Source organism: Chrysochloris asiatica, unplaced genomic scaffold (genome assembly GCF_000296735.1).
Source record: "Chrysochloris asiatica unplaced genomic scaffold, ChrAsi1.0 scaffold00078, whole genome shotgun sequence".
NCBI classification, from domain to species: Eukaryota; Metazoa; Chordata; class Mammalia; order Afrosoricida; family Chrysochloridae; genus Chrysochloris; species Chrysochloris asiatica.
Genome location: NW_006408596.1, coordinates 2,271,306 through 2,294,668, shown reverse-complemented (window position 1 = coordinate 2,294,668; position 23,363 = coordinate 2,271,306). Strand labels below are relative to the sequence as shown.

At 42.3% G+C, this 23,363-nt stretch overlaps 1 protein-coding gene across 1 annotated transcript; it reads right to left on the bottom strand.

Annotated features, from left to right (window-relative positions):
• Positions 1–8,588: 8,588 nt before the first annotated feature.
• On the bottom strand, positions 8,589–9,712 carry HCAR3 (hydroxycarboxylic acid receptor 3). The gene is given in 2 exon segments (XM_006878296.1): positions 8,589–8,654; positions 8,657–9,712. Coding segments are annotated over 2 exon segments (1,122 nt in total).
• Between the last annotated feature and the right edge of the window lie 13,651 nt (positions 9,713–23,363).

The window sequence follows — 23,363 nt, the reverse complement described above, 5'->3', positions numbered from 1 at the left end:
GTATAGAGGCTGTGAGACTGTGACCCTGCTGTATAGAGGCTGTGAGACTGTAATCCTGTATAGAGGCTCCGAGACTGTGACCCTGTATAGAGGCTGCGAGACTGTGACTCTGTATAAAGGCTCTGAGACTGTGACCCTGTATGGAGGCTCTGAGACTGTGACCCTGTATAGAGGCTGCGAGACTTTAACCCTGTATAGAGGCTCCGAGACTGTGACCCTGTATAGAGGCTGTGAGACTGACCCTGTATAGAGGCTGTGAAACTGTGACCCTGTATAGAGGCTGCGAGACTGTGACCCTGTATAGAGGCTGCGAGACTGTGACTGTATAGAGGCTCTGAATAGCGGTTCCGAGACTGTAACTCTTTCAGGGAGCAAATGACCTTATCTTTCTCCCTAAGATCTTGGTAGTGGACTCCTTTCTTTTTTCTCCTCGGAATAGACTGCTCTGTGCACATTTTTTTTTTTTTTTAACTCTTTATTGTGAATTGAGTGAAGGTTTACAAAGCAGCTCATCAGTTTTACATCAACAAATCATGTACTCTGTTTCATTTCAATGACTGCAGTCCCCTGTATCATCAGATAACAGTATTTACCTTTATTACTTTTAACTCTTGCGCTTCTCCCTGTGTCTTCCCCAACCCTCACCTTTCTTCTGCCAACCTCCCTCTTGTTTTATGTTGCTTACCTCACCACACAAGTTAATGTGTGTCTATCCTCTTGTTGTTAAGTGCTGTTGAGTTGTTTCCAACACAAAACAACCCTGTATAGGGTTTCCAAAGAGTGACTGGTGGGTTTGAACCACTGACCTTGTGGTTAGCAGTCCAGTGCTAATCCTACAGTGTCACACCAGGACTCTTGTGTGTCCTGTAGCTGGTGAATAATTCTCGCTTCTCTTCCCTCCCTCCCACCTGGTATCCATCATAGACTATTTCTGTTAGCATGAAAACCTTTTCTTGAATTTTTCTAATTGTGGTTTCATACACTATTTGTCCTTTTGTGATTGACTGATTTCACTCAGCGTACTGTCCTCCAGGTTCATCCATGTTATGAGGTGTTTTGCAGGCTCATCCTTATTCTTCAACATAGCGTAGTATTCCATTGTATGTGTGTACCAAAGTTTGTTCAACCGTTCTTCTGTTGATGGGCATTTGGGCAGTCTCCATCTTTTTCTTACGAGTAGTGCTGCAGTGAACGTGGGTGTGCAGATATCTATTTGTGTCATAGCACTTATTTTGAGTAGATCTATCAAATAGAGGGATTGCTGGGTCATATGGTATTTGTATTTCCAACATTTTGAGGAATTACCACACCCTTTTTCAAAGTGGTTGCACATTTTAATTTTACAGTCCTACCAACAATGTAGGAAGTTCCCAATATCCCCACACCCTTTGCAGCACCTGTTGCTTTCTAAATCTTTGTTTTTGATTTTTTTATCTTTGCAATTAATGCTGGGCTAGGATAAAGATGTGAGACTTCCTGCTCCTGCAGATTACAGCCATGGACACCCCCTTCAGTGTTACTACGAATCAGAACATACTCCACAACAGTGACAATAACAAAATATTAGCTTGTGTTGTTTTGATTTGCATTGCTAATGATCGTGAGCATTTCTTCATGTTTGTTGGTTGCCTGAATGTCTTCTTTGGTGATGTGTCTGTTCATAGTCTCTGCCCGTTTTTAAATTGGATTATTTGTCTTCTAATTGTTGAGGTGTTGAAATGTTCTATAAATTTTTAAAGAGTGGTTCCTTGTCATTGCCCCCAATTTTTTCTAGTCTGTGGATTCTCTTTTTTACTCTTTTGGTGAAATCTTGTGATGCACATAAATGTCTAATTTTTAGGAGGTCCCGGTCATCTAGTTTGTCTTCTGCTGTTTATGTGTTTTCAGTTATGTTTGATAGTGTATTTATGCCATGAGTCTGAGATCGTAAGTTTGTCCCTATTTTCCATTGATGATCTTTATAGTTCTAAATTTTATATTAAGGTCTTAAATCCACATTGAGTTCATTTTCGCCTATGTTGCGAAATATTGATCTTGTTTAATTTTTCTGCAAATGGCTTTGCAGTTTGGCCAGCGCCATTTGTTGAAGAGACTCTCTCTTCCCCATTTAATGTGTTTTGGCCCTTTGTCAAAGATCAACTGAGTGAAGGTAGATGAATTTACTTCTGTGTTCTCAATTCTGTTCCATTGGTGTATGTATTCTTTGTTGTAACAGTGCCAGGTGATTTTGGCTACTGTAGCTGTATATAGTAGGTTTTGAGATCAGGAAGTAAGAGAATTCCTACTTTGTTCTTTTTTAGTAATCTTTTGCTTATCTGAGGTATTATTCCTTTTCGTATAAAGTTAGTGATTAGATTTTCCATCTCTTTAAAGAATGATGTTGGAATCTGGATTGGAATTGGATTATATCTGTAGATTACTCTGAGTAATGTTGACATTTTTATAATGTCAAGTCTTCCTATCCATGAGCATGGTACATTGTTCATTTTTGTTAGTCTCTTTTGGTTTCTTGTAGTAGTGTTTTGTAGTTTTCTTTGTATGTCTTTTGCTTCTCTGGTTAGACTTATTCCTAAGTATTTCATCTTCTGGGTGGGTATTATAAATGATAATGTTTTCCTAATTTCCTTTTCAGAGCTATCTTCATTAGTGTAAAGGAATCCAACTGATCTTTGTATGCTGATCTTGTATCCTGCCACTTTGTGGAATCCTTCAGTGAATTTCAGTAATATTCTTGCCAAGTCTTTGGGATTTTCTAAGTAAAGGATAGCAGTGATGATAAAAAGCATCCTTGTTTGTTTTCTGTTCATAGTGGGAATGCTTTCTGTTTCTTTCCATTGGCAGTGATGTTGGCTGTTGGTTTCATATATAATGCCCTTAGTTATTTCTGTTTTATTGAGTGTTTGTATCAGGAATAGATGTAGGGATTTGTCAAATGCCTTTTCTGTATCAGTCAATATGGTCATGTTGTTCTTTTCCTTTGTTTTACTTATGTGGTGGATTACATTGATTGTTTTTCTAATATTGAACCATCTTTGCATCCCTGGTATGATTTCCACTTGGTCATGATATACATATTTTTTTTTATATGTTGTTGGATTCTATTGGCTAGGGTTTTGTTAAGAATTTTTGCATCTATGTTAAGAGGGATATTGATCTATAATTTTCTTTTATAGTGATTTCTTTGCTTGATTTTGGTATCAGTATTATGCTTTCTTCAGAAAATGACAGGTCTCTTTTCTTGCACTACAGTAAGACTAAATAAAAACTGTATGCAAGTGTCCCAACTTAACCTACAAAGTCAACTTAAAGATAGATGGGATGGTAAAAGGGACTACACCATGAATACACATAAGTTTGACAGAGGATGTATATATATACATATACTTCAAATCTATCCCTGAATATAGTAAAGGGTACTAGAGGCAAAGATATGAAAACTTCTTAGCCGTAATCAAATACCTTGAGGGAGTGAATTGTTGAAGCTTGGGGATCAGGCTCCGGAGACATCAAGGACAATTGGTAGAACATGTTCCTCAAAGACAATGTTCCACATCCGACTGTGGTGAATAGTGAGTGGGGTTTTAAAAGCCTGTGCATGACCATCTAAGGTGCAACCAATCTTCCCATCCAGAGCAAAACAGAGTGAAAAAAAAAAAAATGGATGAAAAAATTGTTCCAAAGGACTAATGGCCCAAGCAAACCTCAGCCTGCATGAGACCAGAAGGACTAGATGATGCCTGGCTGCTGCTACCAACCTCTCTGAAAGGGATCACATTAGAAGGTCCTAGATGCAGTGGGAAAAAATGTGAAACAAAACTCAAAATCATAAAGAAGATTCTAGGCTCACTGGCGGAACCTCCAAGAGTATGGTCCTTAACCATCCTTTAAGCCTGAAACTGAACCCCATCTCCCAACATGGATCAAGTTACAGATAAACAACAGCTCTTTAAGATGAACAGTAACATCAGGGATGTGCGCACCCCTAAGAAAAATCAACCGTAGGAGATCAAAAAGATAGAATTTTCTGAGAGAGAAGGCTCAGAAGACAGGAAGGTATAGGGAAGGTGGAAGAATAAAAATGAGGAAACACACATCGTGGTGGTTGCAATTAATGACACAAAACAGTAACGTGTATGCATTGTTGAATAAAAAACCGATTCGCTCTGTAAACCTTCACCCAAATCACAATAAAAACTTTAAAAATTCACAAAAAAACACTTAAGTATAGATCTTGTTTATAAACTAGGGGCTGCCAGTAAACAAGAGAGCAATGGATCAGTCCCTGGTTGGAGCACAAACGTCATTTCTCTTCATAAAATTGTTTAGTTCAGTCCTTTCGGGGCTCACAGCCTTCTTGTCACCACGGACAGCTCAGTTGTTAACCAACGTTTGTGAGTCTCTTTGCCTGCTCTGTTTCTACTACCATATCACCGAAAGATGAATTGGTCCCCTGGGATCCAGTTGACCTACTCTCTTGTTCAGTGATGTCTGGGTTCCCTCTAGGAGAAACACAGCTTCCTCCAATCATCAGCTCTCCTTCTCCCAGCTGGAGTCCAAGAGCATGCTAGATGCTGCCCTAAGAGCTGAGAGCCATCCAAGTCTCAGGTAGATGAACAAGGAGGCCAGCAAGTCACAGGTGCCAGTGAGCTTCTCTGTGGCACTAATTCTGCTCAGCAGAAATGCGGGAAATGTCACCCTCAGTCCTCTATGCTGCAGAGACTAAGCAGGAGTTTTAAAAGCCTAGAGGCTTTACTCTCACTCATACCAATATTTCTGTAGTGACAGCCTGAAATCCTGGAAGTCCCATGAAACCTCTGGTCAATCCCCATTATATTACTTTGCAGCAGTAAACCATGTATCTAGAGATCTTGGAGTTTGGTGACAATGTTGCTTCTTAGTTGGGTTATTTAAGAAGCTGTGGCCAAATTATGAGGCTACATGACTCACTGAAATTGGCTGTTAAAACTTCCAAAACATTCCTGGGGAGTGTTCAGATTCTTTAGATCTCTAGGTTCCTGGTCCAGTTGTATCGGACTTATCTTTTTCCAGAGCCAGCAGTTGATCTTGGTAGAGAAGTTAGGGAAGGAAGAGCTGGAGAGGTAGACTAGCATGCTCTCGGTGTACCTAAGGCCTATGGCCATGCTGAACACCAGGCTAGATGAGTGATGGGAGTCCTGGTGTGGCGCTGTGGGTTAATGTGCTAGACTGCAAAGTCTGTTTGAACCACAAGGTCGGCAGTTCAGGCTCACCCGTTGCTCCTCAGAGACCCTATACAGAGTCACTATAGGTCAGAACCAACTCAATGGCACTTAACAACAATAACAGGTGAATGATAAGTGCTACAATCCTGCACCCCAACTCTATGATGACCCAGAAAATGCCTGTCCTTATGACCACACTGGGCAGGAAGTCGATGATGAATACACTGGCTACCACCATGATGAAGCAACTGACTCTCAATCTTCACGTACCTGTTATCTTTGCCGCAGACTCCAGGTGATTCTGGCTGAGCAGAATGGGTTGATGCCCAGGGGCAAGGAGGACTCCAGAAGGAGCATGGCATCGTGCAGATGATGCCTGTCATATTGCAGATGATCAAAACTACGGCACAAATATATATCATTGTTTTCTGTCTGCATCTTTGCATGTGAAAGGTAAACAGGTGAGGCCAATGATGACACTCCGCAGAAAGCAGGCCACAAAAAAGCAGCCATCCAATTGGAGGTTGACTTGAGAGCATGGTAGAGACAGACCACCCAGAAATGCCTGTGTGTGTGCACCACCATTCATGGTGGTGCTTAACATGTTAACATGGTGGTGCTTAACATGATAACATGGTGATGCTTAACATGACAAATGATAAGATGGTGGTGCTTAACAGGATAAAATGGTGGCGCTTAACATGACAACATGTGATTATCATGTGACAACATGGTGGTGCTTAACATCTTAACATGAAGATGCCGCTGCTTAACATGAAAAGCATCAGGAGGCATGCAGAGTGCCAAACGTCAAGCCCTGTTGCCTCATCTGTGTCTATCAGGAAAGGCCAGCAGAGGAGAAAGTCAGTCATGGCCAGGCTAAACAAGAAAATCCAGCTGTGGCAGCAGAAAGTCCAGAGTCAGTCCATTGTCCGGAAGCCCAAACACAGTCTTCAGTCACCACACTGACAGAAACACATTGGTGATTCAGTACACAGGAACACACAGCAGCTCTTGTGCATTTCCAGAGAACTGCTGGATTTCTGCAGGACGTTCCAGATCAGGGCTGGATCTGGTTAGTTCAGTGGAGGAACTCACCTGACAAATGCTGAAAACAGAGATGTGTGTCTGTGTGGTAAATGTGTGGTTCAGTCCCCTCCTTTATGTCGTGTATAAATGTTGAAGTTGATGACTGCAAACTACACAGATGGTGGCTGGCCATACGGAACCTGGGTCTCCACAGGGAACCAAAATTCCCTTCTCATTCATTGGTTTGTCAGCTGCCTCCCCCTCTGGAGCATGAGCTCTATGAGGAAACACTTGACTATGTTTTTCCTTTTTCCCTTTCTATTCATCAGACCATCACCTGACACATAGTTGATGCATAATAAATAACTGCCTGAATGCATGAACCATTGAAGCAACGTTTACCACAAACCACCTTGTCTGTTGAAAAAACTGGAGTTTCATAGCCTGACTTGCTGCTGATTCAATCTGAGGTTTGAGGGAGTTCCCGTGTTCTGAGCATGGCAGTATCCCCTCTTCCTCTTTAGAGGGGCGTTCCCTGATTCTAACCTTCTATTTTAACCTTCTTGCGAGGCTGCTTTGAGGTACAGCATGCAGTCAGCTCTGCATTTAAGGAATTCAGGAACCTCTATCTTTTTTCTTCATTTATTGTCGTCTAGGACTGGGAGTCTTAGGCTCAGTTTCTTATCTGCAGCCAAATAAGGAGGTCAAGGCAAGCCTCCTCTTGTTAAAGAATCGAGGAGTGGCAGGAGATGGGAAGGACAGCCGACAGAAACTTGGACTGATCAGAGATTTAAACCAGCACGCCTCTTTACCATCCCAGAACTGGGTCCTGAAATGATGCCCTGTGAAGCTCCCCCTTCCTCCTCCTCCAGAAAAATCCCAACCTGGCCAGCCTTCTTTGGTACATGAATACTAATAGTAACATTCACCAAACTCCAAATCAGGGGTGGTCTAGCCCTGCCAAGGCAACCGCAGTTCCAGCCATCATACTGTTGCTGTTGTTAAGAGCTGCCGAGTCGGTTCCAACTCATAGCGACCCTGTATAGGGTTTCCGAGGAGCAGCTGGTGAGTGTGGACCGCCAACATGGTGACTCAAACTGATACTGCAATCCAGCGCATTAACCCACAGTGTCACACCATCACACTAGGGTTGAGACAATTAAGTGTTCCACCAAATATGGCAGGTTACTTTTTTAAGTTGATAATTTTTAATGGCTCATGAATGATGCTATAAATTTTGGGAGAAAAAAAGTGTCCTCACCCCTGCTGTAAAGAGAATTTAAATACATATGCAATCTACTCTTTCCAGTTACATTGTTCTTATTTGTTCCCAGTCCTGTCCCATCCTTGTCCCACGTGTAGGTCATTTTTAACTGTCTCACTGTGTCCTGCTCTCACTTTACAGCGTCCAGTTTTTCTAACAGGACACAGTTAACAACCCATGATGGTCTCTGCTTAAGTAAAAAGTCCATTTCTATGAACTATGACCCAGACATATGCAACGCCAAACTGTGTGTCATATCAAAGTTTATTAACATGGTGGATTTATTCTAAATACAGAAATACACAGTGGAAAGAAAAGGTAGCCGAGGGAGTCTGCCCCTAGAACCACTGGGCAGCAACACGTTCTCCTTTTAGTGACAAAAGCAAACACAGGTGGATAGCTGCTTTCTTTCCTGAAACCTTTTTAATTACTCCACCCTCTGATTAATGTAAACAAGAGAGGAATACATTAGTCCCTGGTTGGAGCACAAAGGCCTTCTCCTTTCCCTTCATTCAACACTTCTGCTCAGTCCCCTGGGCTTATTGCCTTCTTACCTCCACTGGCAACTCAGATATTAACCCAAGATTGTGAATCTCTTTGCCTAGTCTGTTTCTGCGACAGCGTGGCTAAAAGATTAATTGGTTCCACCAAACCCAGTTTGAGTGTTTTGTTCAATGATGTCTCGGCTCCCTCCAGGAGAAACGTAGCTCCTTCAATTGTTAGCTCTCCTTCTCCCAACTAGAGTCCAGGAACATGCTAGATGTTGCCACAGGAGCTGAGAACCACCCAAGTCTCAGGAAGGTGAAGCAAGGAGGCCAACAAGTCCCAGGTGCCTATGGACTACTCAGTACCTCTGATTCTGCTCAGCAGAAATGCTGGAAACGTCACCTTCAGTCCTCTGTGTGGCAGAGAGTAAGCAGGTATTTCAGAAGCCTAGAAGCTTTACTCTCACTCACCCCAAGATTTCTGTAGTGACAATCTGCAACCAAGTGTCTCACTTGCTTATGCGATTGCTTGAAATCTGATTCTCCGAATCTGAAAGTCCCAGGAAAACTGGGCCAATTCCAGTGATATTACTCTGTGAAACTGTAAAATCATGTATCTAGAGATCTTGGTTTTTGGTGACAATGTTGCTTTTCGGCTGGGTTATTTGAGGAGAAATTGGGATCAGTTAACGGGGGTTCCATGGCTCACTGGAGTTGGACATTAAAGCTTCCGGAGTGTTCCTGGTGGTGATCTTGTCCTCTGTGAGCTCTAGGCTCGTGCTGCGGTTATGATCTGGCTCACCTGGTGACTTCTTCCTGAGGCAGTGGTTAATCATGGTGGAGAAGAAGTTGGGAAAAGATGGACTGGAGAAATAATACACCAGGGGGTCCAACATGCTGTTCATATAGGTGAAGCTGAGGGTCATAAAAAAGGCCAGGTCAATCGAGCGATAGGGTCTACATTCCTGTATCCCCACTGTGTTCAGGAGCCAGAAAATGCCTATCCTCACGGCCACACTGGGCAGGAAGCAGATGATAAAGACAATGGCGACCACCATGATGAAGCGAATGGCTCTCTTGATCTTTGCGTGCCTGTCCATTTGCCTCTGCCGCAGACTCCAGATGATTCTGCCCGAGCAGTACAGGATGATGCCCAGGGGCAAAAAGAACTCCAAAAGGAACATGGCATCGTGCCACCCGAAGTTTTTGCAGATGCTAAAGCTGCTGCACAAAAATGCACCATCATTTGGAGTCAACAAATTTTTATAGAGGAGGTGACAGGTCAGGCCAATGGTGACACCCCACAGGAGGCAGGAGATGATGGCTGCCGTCCGGTTGGAGATCTTGTTTAGAGCATGGTGGGGATGAACCACTCGGAAATACCTGTCCACGGCCACCACCGTCAGGAAGATGATGCTGCCCTGACGGTTCATGGCCAGCATGAAGAGCATCAGCCGGCAGGCGATGTCCCCAAACCTCCAGTCCCATTTCCTCACGTAGTTGTCTGTCAGGAACGGGAGGCAGATGATGAGGAGAAAGTCAGCCACGGCCAAGTTGAACAGGAAAACCCGGCTGGATTTCCAGGACTTGAGGTGGAAGCAGAAAACCCACAGAGCAAGACCATTGCCCAGAAGCCCAAACACGAACTCCAGCACCAAGATCGGTGGCAACACGCTGGCAATGAAGTCATCCCGGAACACACAGCAGTTCTTATGGTCTACTTGCAGGAACATGCTGTCTTTCTGCAGGATGTTCCCGTTCCTGAGTGGATCTGGTGATTCTGACGGAGCCTCTCACTTAGCAAATGCTCAAGGAAAGAGGTGTGCGGCTGTGTGGCCAATGTGTAGCTCAGTACCCGCCTTTATTCCATGTCTGAGTGTTGAAATAGATGACTGAATGGTTACCAGGAAACTACGAAATAGCTTTTTAAAAAAACCCAGCTAGACTATTATGCAACCTACTGTTTCTATAAACAAGTAATAAGAATCCCCCAGCCTGACAGGAACCCACAAATGTGTCTAAAGGCAAAGGATAAGTTAAGGCAGGTCACTTGTCATTTGTGAATCACTGATTTGAGGCGATATATACAGATGCAGTTCTTAGTCTTTAAGAAGGCCGTCACAGCCAACTGCTTGCTGATATAATTAGTAAAACCACCATCACCAGAATAGTAGTATCTTGGGCTAAACAGCATGACTTTTCAGAAACCTTAGCAAACAAAAGATTCAGAAAACAGCAATTGTCCTTTTATGTTTTTAAAACTTTTTATTGTGAATTGAGTGAAGGTTTACAGAGCAGATCATCAGTTTTTACATTCAGCAAAACATATACTTTTCTTCATCACAATGATTGTCATCCCTTGTATGTACCAACAGTTCACAGATTTTACTTCTATTCACTTTGACTCTTGAACTCCTCCCTGTGTCTGCCTTGACCTTCATCATTCCTCTGCTAACCTCCCTCTTGTTATAAATGGCCTGGCCATGTTAACATGTGTCTATGCTATACAGCCCATGAATAATTTTCTTTCCCTCTCCCCCCGTAACCATCAGTGATTCTTTTATTAAGAAAACCTTTTCTTAACTTTTTGCAACATTGGTCTCATATAGTATTTGTCCTTTTGTGATGGACTAGAAAGTTGAGACTTTCTACTCCCATAAAGATCTACTGCCTAGGTAACCCAATACAGGGTTGACTATGAGTTGGAATTGGCTTGATGGTAAACCCATGAATTTCACGCAGCATACTGTCCTCCAGGCTCCATCCATGTTGTGAAGGGTTTCACGGATTCTTCATTATTCTTCAATATTGCATAGTATTCACTGTATGTAAATACCAAAGTTTGTTTAGCCATTCTTCTGTTGAGGGGCATTTAGTCTGTTGCTACAATTGCCTATTTTTTTGAGGACAGACATAATAAATTTGGGCCCTGTTCCCATGCTCTCCTTTCTGTGCAAACATGGATTGCTTTTCCACACTAGAACGCTACCATTAATCTCTAGTTAAGAGGTGGTGGTGGAGAAGCAAAAAGCTTCTTGCGAATACAAAATTTCATAAAATGTTTGACAACTCGAGTCCAGCATGGATTACCAGAGGTGGTTAAAAGTGTGTGTTAAAGTAAATAAGGTTTTTTGTTTGCTTGTATTAGGTTTTGACATGCTTCCATGCTCAATTTAAGTGATTTATTTTACAGTAAGTGATGTTTTAAAAGCTCCCATTTTAGGGAAATGAAATGTTGAGTGGCAGAACCTAAGAGGATGTTGTACGCTTTCTGTCTCGCAGCAGAGCATCACTTCACATGTGACTGCCTTGCTTCTCTGCATGACTGGGTTTAACCCTAGAAAGCCCTGGTGGCCCTATGGATTAGGTGTTGGCGGTTAGAAGTTGGTGATCAGAAGCCCACTAGACTCTCCAAGGGAAAAAGATGAGGCTGTCTACTCTCGTAAAGATTTGCAGTCAGGGAAGCCCTTTAAAGGGTTGCTACGAATAGGAACCGATTTAGTGACAGTGACTTTGGTTTTTTTTTTTAATGCTTTATTGTGAATTATGTGATAGTTTACATGGGAGGACATCAGCTTCACATTGATCCTGTTGTATATCATTTCCTTGCCATGGTTACAATCCCTTCCATGCATCATTGATCAACCAAAGGGTATACCCCGCAAGCCTAGCCCCCTTGATGGTGACTTTGGTTTTGTTTTGTCAGGAATAACCCCATAGAACACTTCTACCCTTTGTTGTTGTTGTTAATGCTGTGGAGTCTGTTCCGACCCATGGTGACCCTCTATAGAGTTCCAAGGAGCAGCTGGTGAGCTTGAACCACCAACCTTACAGTTCAAACCAACTTTGCAGTCCAGTACATTAGCCCATAGCACCACACCAGGACTCTTCTACCCTTTGGTTGTAATGAGTATTTGATGTGCCAAGGTCTCAAAATTGTGTTGCTTCTGCTCTGAGTTAGAAACAAAAGATGAATCCTTTCACTGCATCCCCAGATTCAATAATAGTGGTTATTAGATTCTTCACAATAAACTGATGATTTTTTTGTTTGTTTGTTAAGTGCCGTCGAGTCGGGTCCGACCCATAGCGACCCTGTACAGGGTTTCCGAGGGTGTAAATCCTTACGGGAGTAGAAAGCCTCATCTTTCTCCCGCGGAGCGGCTGGTAGTTTCGAACCGCTGACCTTAAGGTTCGCAGCCCGATTCGTAACCACTACTGATGATAGCAACCTAAATTATTCCCTGATGATCATGAGTGGTGCAAAGTATTTACTGTTGACTGGTGTGGTGCCGAAGGATAAGCACTGGATTGCAAGGCCTGTTTGAACCTCAAGGTCGGTGGTTCAAACTTACCAATTGCTCCTCAGAAATCCTAAACAGCTATGAGTCGGCCCCGACTGGACGGCACTTAACAACAACTGAAAGGTTGGTTGGTGGTTGGAATCCACTCAGTGGTACCTCAGAAGAAAGGTCTGGTTATCTACTTGCAGAAGTTCATTGTTGTTGTCAGGTACCGTCAAGTCGATTTTCGACTGACCATGTCCCAATGTGATAGTGTAGAACTGCCTCACAGGGTTTCCAGGCGATACTGCTTATGGGAGCAAATTACCAGGTCTTTTCTTCTTTGGAGCCACTGGGTGGGTTCAAACCAACATCCTTCTGATTAACACTTGAGCACTTAACCACTGCACCACCAGGATTTCTTTCTGTGAGAAGACTGTTACTGAAAACCCTATGGAGTTCAGTTCTGTTCCAAAGCAGATGGTGCCTCCACCATGAGTTAGAACTGACCTCACAGCAATAGGGTTTTGGAGTGTTTGTGTGTGTGTTTTTAAATGGGAACCAAAGGCATTTGATCATGATCATGATGGTGGCATCCACCTGCTCCCAAGAGTGCTTCTGATAGGCTAGCCATCCCATGCTCAGTATTTTATCAACGTTATAGTCTGTCATCCTGACAGCAATCTGGCAGACAGACAATAAAAAGTGTTGTTGAGAAAGTGGCAAAATTGGAATACAAAGTGGTGGAGCTTTTTTTGGAGCACAGTTTGGGAGATCCCCATAGTGTGAACTATCAAGTTATCATAGAACCCAGCAAGCCCTCTCCTACATATGTGCCCAAGAGAATTGATAACAGATACCCACACAAAAACTTGTTCAGAAATGTTCATAGCCTCATTACTCCCCATAATAGCCCCAAAGTGGAAGGTTTGGTTATTGTTTTCATTTTAGCATAAATGAAAGCGAGACTTAGAAAAGCTGGTCACTTTTTCAAGGCCACCCAGCTAATTCAAGGGAGCTTCAAAAAGTTTGTGGAAGAATTCCACTATCTTTTAGTTCCATACTTTTGGATTTAAACATTTTGAATCCTCCTCATACAAACAGAGCTTAGATTTGAATTAAGCACCGACTTCAAAGCCTGTGTCACCTCTCTCTCTCTCTGTTTTTGTTTTTTTAACTTTTTATAGTGATTTGGGTGAAAGTTTACAGAGCAAATTTGTTTTCCATTCAACAATTGACACACATTTTATTTTGTGACATTGAGTGCACAAAATATACCCACATCCTTACCACTTCCTCCCTGGACTGCCTGCTTCATTCCTCCTTCTTTCCTGCCCCTTCCAACCTTCTAAGCTTGGTTTTGGAGGCAAATGCTGTCCTTTTGGTCATTTGGTTACTTATATTGAGGAGTACATTCATATATTTCTCCCTGATGTTACGGTATACTTTATAGACTGTGTAAATTGTTCGTCTGTTATACAGACTCTTAACAGGATTATGTTTTTTGCCTTGGTGCTAAGCCTGCCCCGAACTGAGGGGGCTCTGGTCTGCATTGCCTGGTTATAATAAGGCTCTTTTGTGAAATGACCACTCGTCTGTCAGTTTGTCGTACTGTGGTTTGTTTGTTGCTGTGATTCTGGAAACTACTTTAAATACCAGCAGGGCCACCCACGATGGACAGGTTTCAAATGAGCTTCCAGACAAAGACAGACTAAGAAGAAGGAGAGACGGACTACTTCTGAATATTTAGTCACTGAAAACCTTATGAATAGCAGTGAAGCACTGTCAGATATAGTGCCAGAAAATGAGTCCCTCAGGTAGAAGTCACTCAAAATCTGACTGGGGAAGAGCTGCCTCCTCAAAGTAGAGTTGACTGTGATGACACGAATGGAGTAAAGCTGATGGGAGTAAAGCCTGCGGGACCGTCATTTGATGATGGGCCACAACACAAAATGAAGAGAAACAGCTGAAAACATCCATTAATAGTTAGAGTATGGAATGTATGAAGTGTGAATCTAGAAAAACTGGAAATTGTCAAAAATGAAATGGAATGCATAAACATGATGTCCTAGGCATTAGTGAGCTGAAATGGACTGGTATTGGCCATTTTGAATCTGACGACCACATGGTTTATTGTGCCAGGAATGACAAATTGAAGAAGAATGGCATCACATTCATCACCAATAAGAACATTTCAAGATCAGTCATGAGGTACAACGCTGTCTGTGATAGGATAATATCCAGGCAGCTACAAGGAAGACCAGTTAATACCACTATTATTCAAATTGATGCACCAATCACTAAAGCCAATGAGGATGAAATAGAAGAATTCTAACAACTTCTTCAATCTTAAATTGATCAAACATACAATCAAGATGTATTGATCATTACTGGTGGTTGGAATGCAAAGGTTGGAAGCAAAGAGGAAAGATCAGTAGTTGGAAACTACTGAAACTACAGAAATCAAATTAACTCCATCTGTGGAAACAGACAGTGGAAAAGCTCCATATCATTAGCCAAAACGGCCAGGGGCAGACTGTGGAACAGACCATAAATGGTTCATATGTAAATTCAGACTGAAGCTGAAGAAAATGAAAACAAGTCCATGAGAGTCAAAATATGACCTTGAATATATCCCACCTGAATTTAGAGATCATCTGAAGAACAGATTTTATGCATTAGACACTAAAGACCAAAGATCAGAAGAGTTGTAGGATGACATCAAGAACATCATAGAGGAAGAAAGCAAAAGGTCGTTAAGAAGACAAGAAAGAAGGAAAAGACCAAAATGGATGTCAGAACAAACTCTGAAACTTGCTCTCCAGCGTAGAGATGCTAAAGCAAATGGAAGAAATGAGGAGGTATACAAGAGATGAGCAGAAAATTTCAAAGGTCAGCTTGAGAAGACAAAGTCAAATATTATAACAAAATGTGCAAAGACCTGGAGTTAGAAAACTAAAAGGGAAGAACACACTCAGCATTTCTCAAACAGAGGAAACTACAGAAAAAAATTCAAGCCTTGGCTTTCATTATTGAAGGATTCTCTGGGCAAAATATTGAACGATGCAGAAAGCATCAAAAGAAGATGGAAGAAGTACACAGAGTCACTGTACCAAAAGGAAATGGTCGATATTCAACCATTTCAAGAGGTAGCATATGATCAAAAGCCAATGATCCTGAAGGAAGAAGTCCAAGGTGCATTGAAGGAATTGGCGAAGAACAAGGCACCAGGAATTGATGGAATACAAATTGAAATCTTTCAAGAAAGTAAGACGGCACTGAAGGCACTCACTCATCTCTGCCAAGAAATTTGGAAGACAACTACCTGGTCAACTGATTCAAAGAGATCCATATTTGTGCCCATTTCAAAGAGAGGTGACCCAACAGGATGTGGAAATCATCAGACAATATCGTTGATATTCCATGTGAGTGAGGTTTTACTAAATACAGAAACAGCTGCAAGCATACACCGACAAGAGAACTTTCAGAGGTTCAAGCCAAATTCAGAACAGGACATGGAATGAGGGATGTCAGATGGATCTTGACTGAAAGCAGAGAATATCAGAAAGATGTTTACCTGTGCTTTATTGACTATGCAAAGGCCTTCTATTATGTGCCTCATGACATATTAGACAACATTACAAAGTATGAATATTCTGGAACACTTAATTGTACACATGAGGAAACTGTACATAGACCAAGAGGCAGTTGTATGAACAGAACATGGGAACATCGAATGGTTTAAAATTAGGAAAGGTGTGACAGAGTTGTATTCTTTCACTATACTTATGCAACCTGTATGCTGAGCAAATAATCTGAGAATCTGGGTTATATGAAGAAAAATGTGGCATCAGGATTGGAGAAAGACTCATTAACAACATGTGATATAGAGATGCTACAACCTCGCTTGCTGAAAGTGAAGAGGATTTAAAATACTTGCTGATGAAGATCAAAGACGGGTTGTACCTCAATGTAAAGAAAACAAAAATCCTCACCACTGGACCAATAAACATTCTTATCAACGGAGAAAATATTGAAGTTGTCAAAGACTTCATTTTGCTCACCTTAACCATCAACACCCATGGAAGCAGCAGTCAAGAAATCTAAAGGACGTATTACATTAGGGAAGTTTGCTGCACAAGACCTTTTTAAGTTGTTGAAGAGCAAACATGTCAGTTTGAGGACTAAGATGCCCCTAATCCAAGCCATGGTGTTTTCAATAACCTCATATGCATGTGAAAATTGGACAGTGATTAAGGAATATCATAGAAGAACTGATGCATTTGAGTTATGATGTTGGAGTAGAATATTGAAAGAACCATGGACTTCCAAAAGAACCAATAGATCTGTGTTGGAAGAAGTGCAGCCAGAGTGCTCCTTGGAGGCCAGGATGGTCAGACTTCATCTCTCATACTTTGGACATATTGTCAAGAGGGACCCGTCACTGGAGAAGGATATCATGTTTGGTAAGGTGGAAGCCCGGAGAAAAAGAGGAGGCCCCTCCTACCCCCCAGAGAGATGGACTGACACAGTGGCAGAATCAGTAGGCTCAAATGTGGCAATGATTGTGAGGTTGGCCCAGGACTAGGCAGTGTTTCGTTCTGCATAGGGTAGCTATGAGTTGGTACTGGCTTGATGGCACCTAACAGCAACAACAACAATGAAGTGATGAGGGCACGGTGGCTCTAGAGGATAAGCAATGAACTACAAACCACAAGGTTAGCAGCACAAGCCCACCAACCCATCTGTGGGATGAAGCTTTCAGCTCCTGCAAAGATTTAAAAGCCTTGGAGACCTTGTACAGGGTTGCTGTGAGCTGGAAACTACTTGATGGCACTTTAACAAGTAAAATGACTTTTTTTTTTTCCTGCCCTGGCTGCCCATGAGTATCATGCTTGGAAAGTATCATCCTTGGGAAAATAAGGATTTGTAAATAATTGAAGCCTTTATTGGGAAGCAGTGATGGTTTGCTGGTGGGATTCTCATCCTCCATATGGGAGAGCTGGGTTCAATTTCCAGTCATTGTACCTAGGTCTGATTCTAGCTAATGCACAACCACTAGCCACCTGCCAGAGGAGGCTGACATGTTGCTGGGATGCTGGTCAGATTTCAATGGAGCTTCCAGATGAAAACTGACCAGGAAGAAAAGCCTGGTGAACTCATACTGTCAATTAGCCAATGAAAACCCCAATGGATCATAACAGTCCTATCCCCCAACTGATCCTGGGCAGCATTTAGCTCCATTGTGCAAGGGGTTCCTATGAGTCCATGGCCAACTGGATGACAACTAACAACAACAGGGACCTTTAGTAATGAAGGGTCAGAGAAACAGACCATTCCAAGTAGTTGTCTCTAGGGGCTAGAATTTGCAAGGCACTCTGGACTTCTGGGATGGCTCTGTAAGAGAAGTGCAGGACAGCAAGGTGGGTTTGAACCACAGGATTGGCGGTTCAAACTCACCAGTTGCTCCTTAGAATTCCTATACAGGGTTGCTATGATTTGGAACAATTTTATAAGACACTGTTTGTTTGTGTTTTTAAACAATGACCATGGATAAAATTAGAAAAGAACATGAAGATATCTATTTACATTAACAGAGAGACAGGGAGTGGGATGGGGGTATTACAACTGAGGGGGTTGAAGTCAATGTCACGAAACAAAATGTGTACGGACTGTTTGAATGCAAAACCAGTTTGCTCCGTAAACTTTCACCCAAATCACAAGAAAAACTAAGTTAAAATTTAAAAAAAAATTTTTTTCAGAGAGAGCAAGAGAAACACTGGGGTCCCTGGATGCTTCTTCTTCTGCTGCTAATAATGCTTTGCCAGGAATTAGCAGTGTAACCTCTTAACCCTTCAGTTTCCTCTGTGGAAGCTGAGCTGTCACATTTATGACTCTAAGCCACAGTTCACAACCAAGCGGGCAGAACAGGTTCTGGCCTAGCTGGCTTCTGGGGCCTGCCGTGGGATTTCCAGTCTTCCCGTGGCACGGTGGGCAGGCTTCATCTTGCTCCTGTCTTTTTTTTTTTCCTTACTGGTGCATGAGTTGTGCAGAAACTTGTTCGCATGAATCATTTCAAAAGTTAAGACAGTTTGGGTAGAGATTATATTTAGACTGTGGGACTCTCACAATGAGCGTGACTGTCTTTGCCTGGTTGTCTTATTATACCTTGAACAGGAGCCATTCGAGTGGATGGAGCTATCAATTTATTATTAAAAATAGCCCTGGCCGACATTTATGGACGTCTGTGTGTGTGCCAGATACTGTCCAAAGAGATTCGCATACGTGAGTTCACTTAATTCTCACAGTATCTCTGTGAGAATATGTGCTCTTTTTTCTCTCATCATTGTCCCCATTTTACAGATCAGAAAACCAAGGCATAAAGAAATTAAGTGATTAACTGTGTCTTTTCTTAACTATAGACTTAGCTGGGATTTATGTTTTATTTATTGTTATTTGACAAACTGCCCCAAAATTTCGTGACTTAAAAAAAAAACCACTGTTACATTCTCTCTCATGGTTCTGTAGGGTGACTGGGCTCAGCAGGGTGGTTTTTATTTAGGGTTCCTGTGTGTCACCGTAGCATAAGTACTCGACTTCAAGGTCAGTTTGAACCACAAGGTCAGTGGTTCAAATCTCCCAGCCACTCTTCAGAAACCCTGTACAGGGTTGCTATGAATCAGAACCAACTTGACAGCATTTCACAACAACAACTTGTGTGGTGAGTGTCTGATGGTGTCTAGAGGCTGAACCAGGACCCTGGGATTCCTCTCTCCTCTCCCTCTCATGTGGCATGTCTATGTGGCATCATCAGACAGCGCCTTCCCGTGTTTTCTCTACAGAATAGGCTGGGCTCCTTAGCTGGCTACTCAGGGCTTCCAGAAAGCACACAAGTAGAAACTTCTAGACGTGCTTAAGTCTTGGGTCCAAATATCAATTCCCTTGCATTCTGTTGATTAAAGTAAGTCACAGGCCAGCCTATATGTGACTGGAAGGGGATTATAAAGTGGTGGGAGTACCAGGAAAAGTAGTTTGTTGGGGCCATTTTGGGAGATTTGCCACCACAGATAATAAATGATGTTAAGTCGACACTTGACCTTGAAACCCTAATGAAGCTGACGTAGTAGTAGGATGATATGGTTGGGGGTAGGGGCATGTTAAAGAGGTAAATAGGATGGAGGAAGCTGGTTGTACTTGTGATCAGCAATATTTAGAAAGAAAAAGTATTTTAGGGTATGGCATGCAGAATTGGGTTGGATGTAAAAAACCTCAGGGTGACCTAGAATAGCCTAAAAATCTTGAGAAAGAAGAACAAAGTTAGAGGCTCACACTTCCTGATTTTAAAACTTAATATATAGTCACAGTAATCAACACAATATGACGTTAGCATAAAGGTAGAATGGAGCAGGAGTGAGAGACCAGCAACCACTCAATTGCTTTTCAACAAGGGTGCCAAGAATCCAATAGGGGAAAGGACAATCTTTTCAATAAATGATACTTGAAGAGGTGGATGGACACATGGAAGAAAATGAAAATGGGCACCATTTATAATGTACACCAAAACTAACTCAGAATGGGTCAGAGGCCCAAATGTCAAAGCTAAAACCATAAAACTCATAGAAGAAAACATGACAGAAAGTCTTTGTAACCTTGGCGTGTGTGAAATCTTAGATACAACACCAAAAACACAAACCAAAGCCAACAGAAATAGAGGAATTAAGGTCACTGAGCCATCCACATAAAAAATGGGTTGAAATGACTAATTATTTTTAATCTCTATTTTTTTTAAAGGATGAACTTGATCCTTATATTCTGAAAAAGTATTCATGATAAAATACTTTGCCAAACAATAAATCTAGTATGAGCGTATCTATGGTTGTTACTATACAATACAGCCAGACTATTTGTGTGCAAAAGGAGCTCTGGCCGCGTAGTGGTTATGAGTTGGGCTGCTAACCTCAAGATCAGCAGTTTGTCACTACCAGCCATTCTGTAAAGATCCACAGCCTCGGAAACCCTATGCAGGGTTGCTGTGAATCGAAACTGACTCCACAGCACAGCACCACCACCATTTGTGTGCAAGCAGGTAAACAACTCGGGGTTAAAAAGTCATCCCCTCGGGGAGCCATTTACGTCTTTATGTATTTGTATATCATTTCAATTTCAAACATAAGTCTATGTGCCACCTATAATTAAAGACCATTTCTACAACCTCCACATTTGTAGTTCAGAGACATTAATTAACATTCATTATGTTGTTCAACAGTCACCATTAACTCAAATTTTCCACCACCCTTGACGCAGAAGTTCAGTTTCCCCTAAGCAGTGAGTCCCCTTTCAACCTTCCCACCTCTGATTGCTGTTGTTGGTGTTTAGTGCCGTCAAGTAGGTTTGGACTCTTGGCAACCCTGTATAGGGTTTTCAAGGATCTGCTGGTGAGTTTGAACTGCCAGCCTTTTGAGTCAAGCCGACCTTATATTTGAGTACTGATCTTACAGCGTCACAGCGCCCCTGGTAACCACCGATAGAGTTTGATGTTTATACACTTGCCTATTTCAATGTATTTCATATAAGCAGGATCATACCTACAATGGTTCCCTTTTGTGACTGACTTGTTTGTCCTTTGGTGACTGACTTGTTTCACTCAGCATGATGTTTTCAGGGATCATCCATGTGGTAATATGTATCAGGACTTTTTCTTTCTTTAAGAAAGGAATCTGAAAGGCTAGTCATGAATCTTGTAAAGAGAGCCTTGCCTCTCCAACCTTCCTCCTCAACTTCACCTTTCCCCTGCCCTGCCCCATGCAGATTCTTCATTCCCTTGATCTGCCTGCAAACAATTGCTCTTTCTCCCCTCTTCCCCCTCTGACTCACCCTGCTGGATGCATCCCTCATGGCCAAGTTCAGTCATTTCCTCTAAGAAGCCTTCCCCAACCTCCCAATCTGTGGCCCTTCAATGGATTCTGACTCACAGCAACCCAAGTGTCCCACAGACTTTCCGAGACTGTGGTGTCTACAGAAGAAATCACACAGCTTTCTACCGAATGGCGGGTTCCAGTAGCCAACATTTGGGTTAGTGATAACACACTTCACCACAGTGTTACCAGGGATCCTTAGACATAAGTAAACAAAAAAGGAAAACCTCAATGCATTGAGTCAATTTCAACTCATAGTGATTTTCTCTAGGATTTCAGAGTCTGTAAATTTTTGCTGTGGTTGTTGTGTGTCGTAGAGTTGGTTCCAACTTATATGGACTCTGAACAGGATTTTTGAGGCTGTAAATCTTTACAAGAGCAGAAAGTCTCATCTTTCTCTTCAGGAGTGGCTGGTGGATTTGAACTGCTGACCTTGCAGTTAGCAGACCAATGCATAACCCACTCTATCAGGGCTTGTCATAAGGACTCTACAATTCTCGTATAGAGCCCCGTGTTTCCAATTTCATCACCGTTACCCTAAATTGTCATGTTGTTTTTTATGATGTCTACAATAGATCCCATGAGGTCAGAAACTATTGTTTTTGTGTTTTTACTGTTTCTGACATGGTGCTTAATAAATGTTACTCCAAAGAGGAAATGAATGAATGAAAGAGGAAATAAAGAATAAAACATTGGTCCATCCCATGATATCTTTTTATAGTTCAATACACTGAAGTCTGAATGTAGATTAGACCCATACGTAAGTTCCCCTCTGATCCTTATTCTACTTCATCTCAGCCTATCATGGTTCTATTGAAGCTTAAAAATATATATGCACATATAACTATAGATCTGATCCAGAGCCAGCTTCATGGACAAACTCAAGAGAGTCCTGTGCTTGCTTGAGTGCTCTACGGTGGCCATTTTGAAAGTCTTGATGATTTTTCCACAAGGGGCCTTGCATTTTCATTTTGCACTGGGCCTTCTAAATTATTTAGCTGGTCCTGAAACCACTTTGCACTTAATGTGATGATGGCATCGCGAGCAGAAGTGGGTCTAAGATTTGGCAGGTATGGCACGTGCCCTTGGCGTCACTGCAAGGGGGCACCACTGAGCAGTTTCTATTTACCATGGCAGTTCCATCAATAACTGTGAGTGATTGGTCAGCAAGTTAAAACTAACACTTTCGCATTTGAGAGTCTCCATTTGGGTTAATGCACAGGACTGCAGGGTTGGTTTTTGAACTGCAAGGTTGGCAGTTCATGTTCACCAGCTGCTCCTTGGAAACCGTATTCAGGGTTGCTATGAGTCGAAACCAACTCGATGGTTCTGAACAACAATAACAACATGGGTCAAGACAAGAAGCCCTGGTTAGCACTTCAGGCTAAGCGCCAGGCTGCTGACTACAAGGCTGGTGGTTCAAACCCACCATCCTCTCCAATGGGGAAGGATGAGGCTGTCTGCTTCTCCTTGCTGTGCTGAGTGCAGAAAGGGAAGAAACTGAAAGCAATGACTTGGTGCCCATCGCAGACCAACTTTCATCTGTGAAAGCAAGGGAAGTACAGCTGTCATTTTCATGTCTTGCTGTCATGTGTTCAGTAAAGGATTAACAGACAGATGAAGAATTCCATTAGGCAAATCTGCTGCACAAGACCTTTTTAAAGTGTTGAAGAGCAAAGATGTTAACTTGAGGATCAATAACCTCATATGCATGCGAAAGTTAGACAGTGACTAAGGAAGACCATAGAAGAATTGATACTTTTGAGTAATGATGTTGGAGGAGAATATTGAAAGTACCATGGGCTTCCAAAAGAACAAACAGATCTATCTGTTGGAAGAAGTGCAGCCAGAATCAGAATGCTCCTTGGAGGCCAGGATGGCCAAACTTCATCTCTCATACTTTGGACATATTGTCAGGAGGGACCAGTCACTGGAGAAAGATAACATGTTTGGTAAGGTGGAGGGTCAGAGAAAAAGAGGAAGACCCCCAGAGAGATGGATTGGTAAAGTGGCAGCATCAGTGGGCTCAAGCGTGGCAACAAGTGTGAGGTTGGCCCAGGAGTGGGCAGTGTTTCGTTCTGTTGTGCAGAGCATCGCTATGAGTTGGTACTGACTTGATGGCACCTAACAACAACAACAACTTGTTTGTTTGAGCTGATAGGATGGTAAAGTTCTCTAAAAGATAGGCC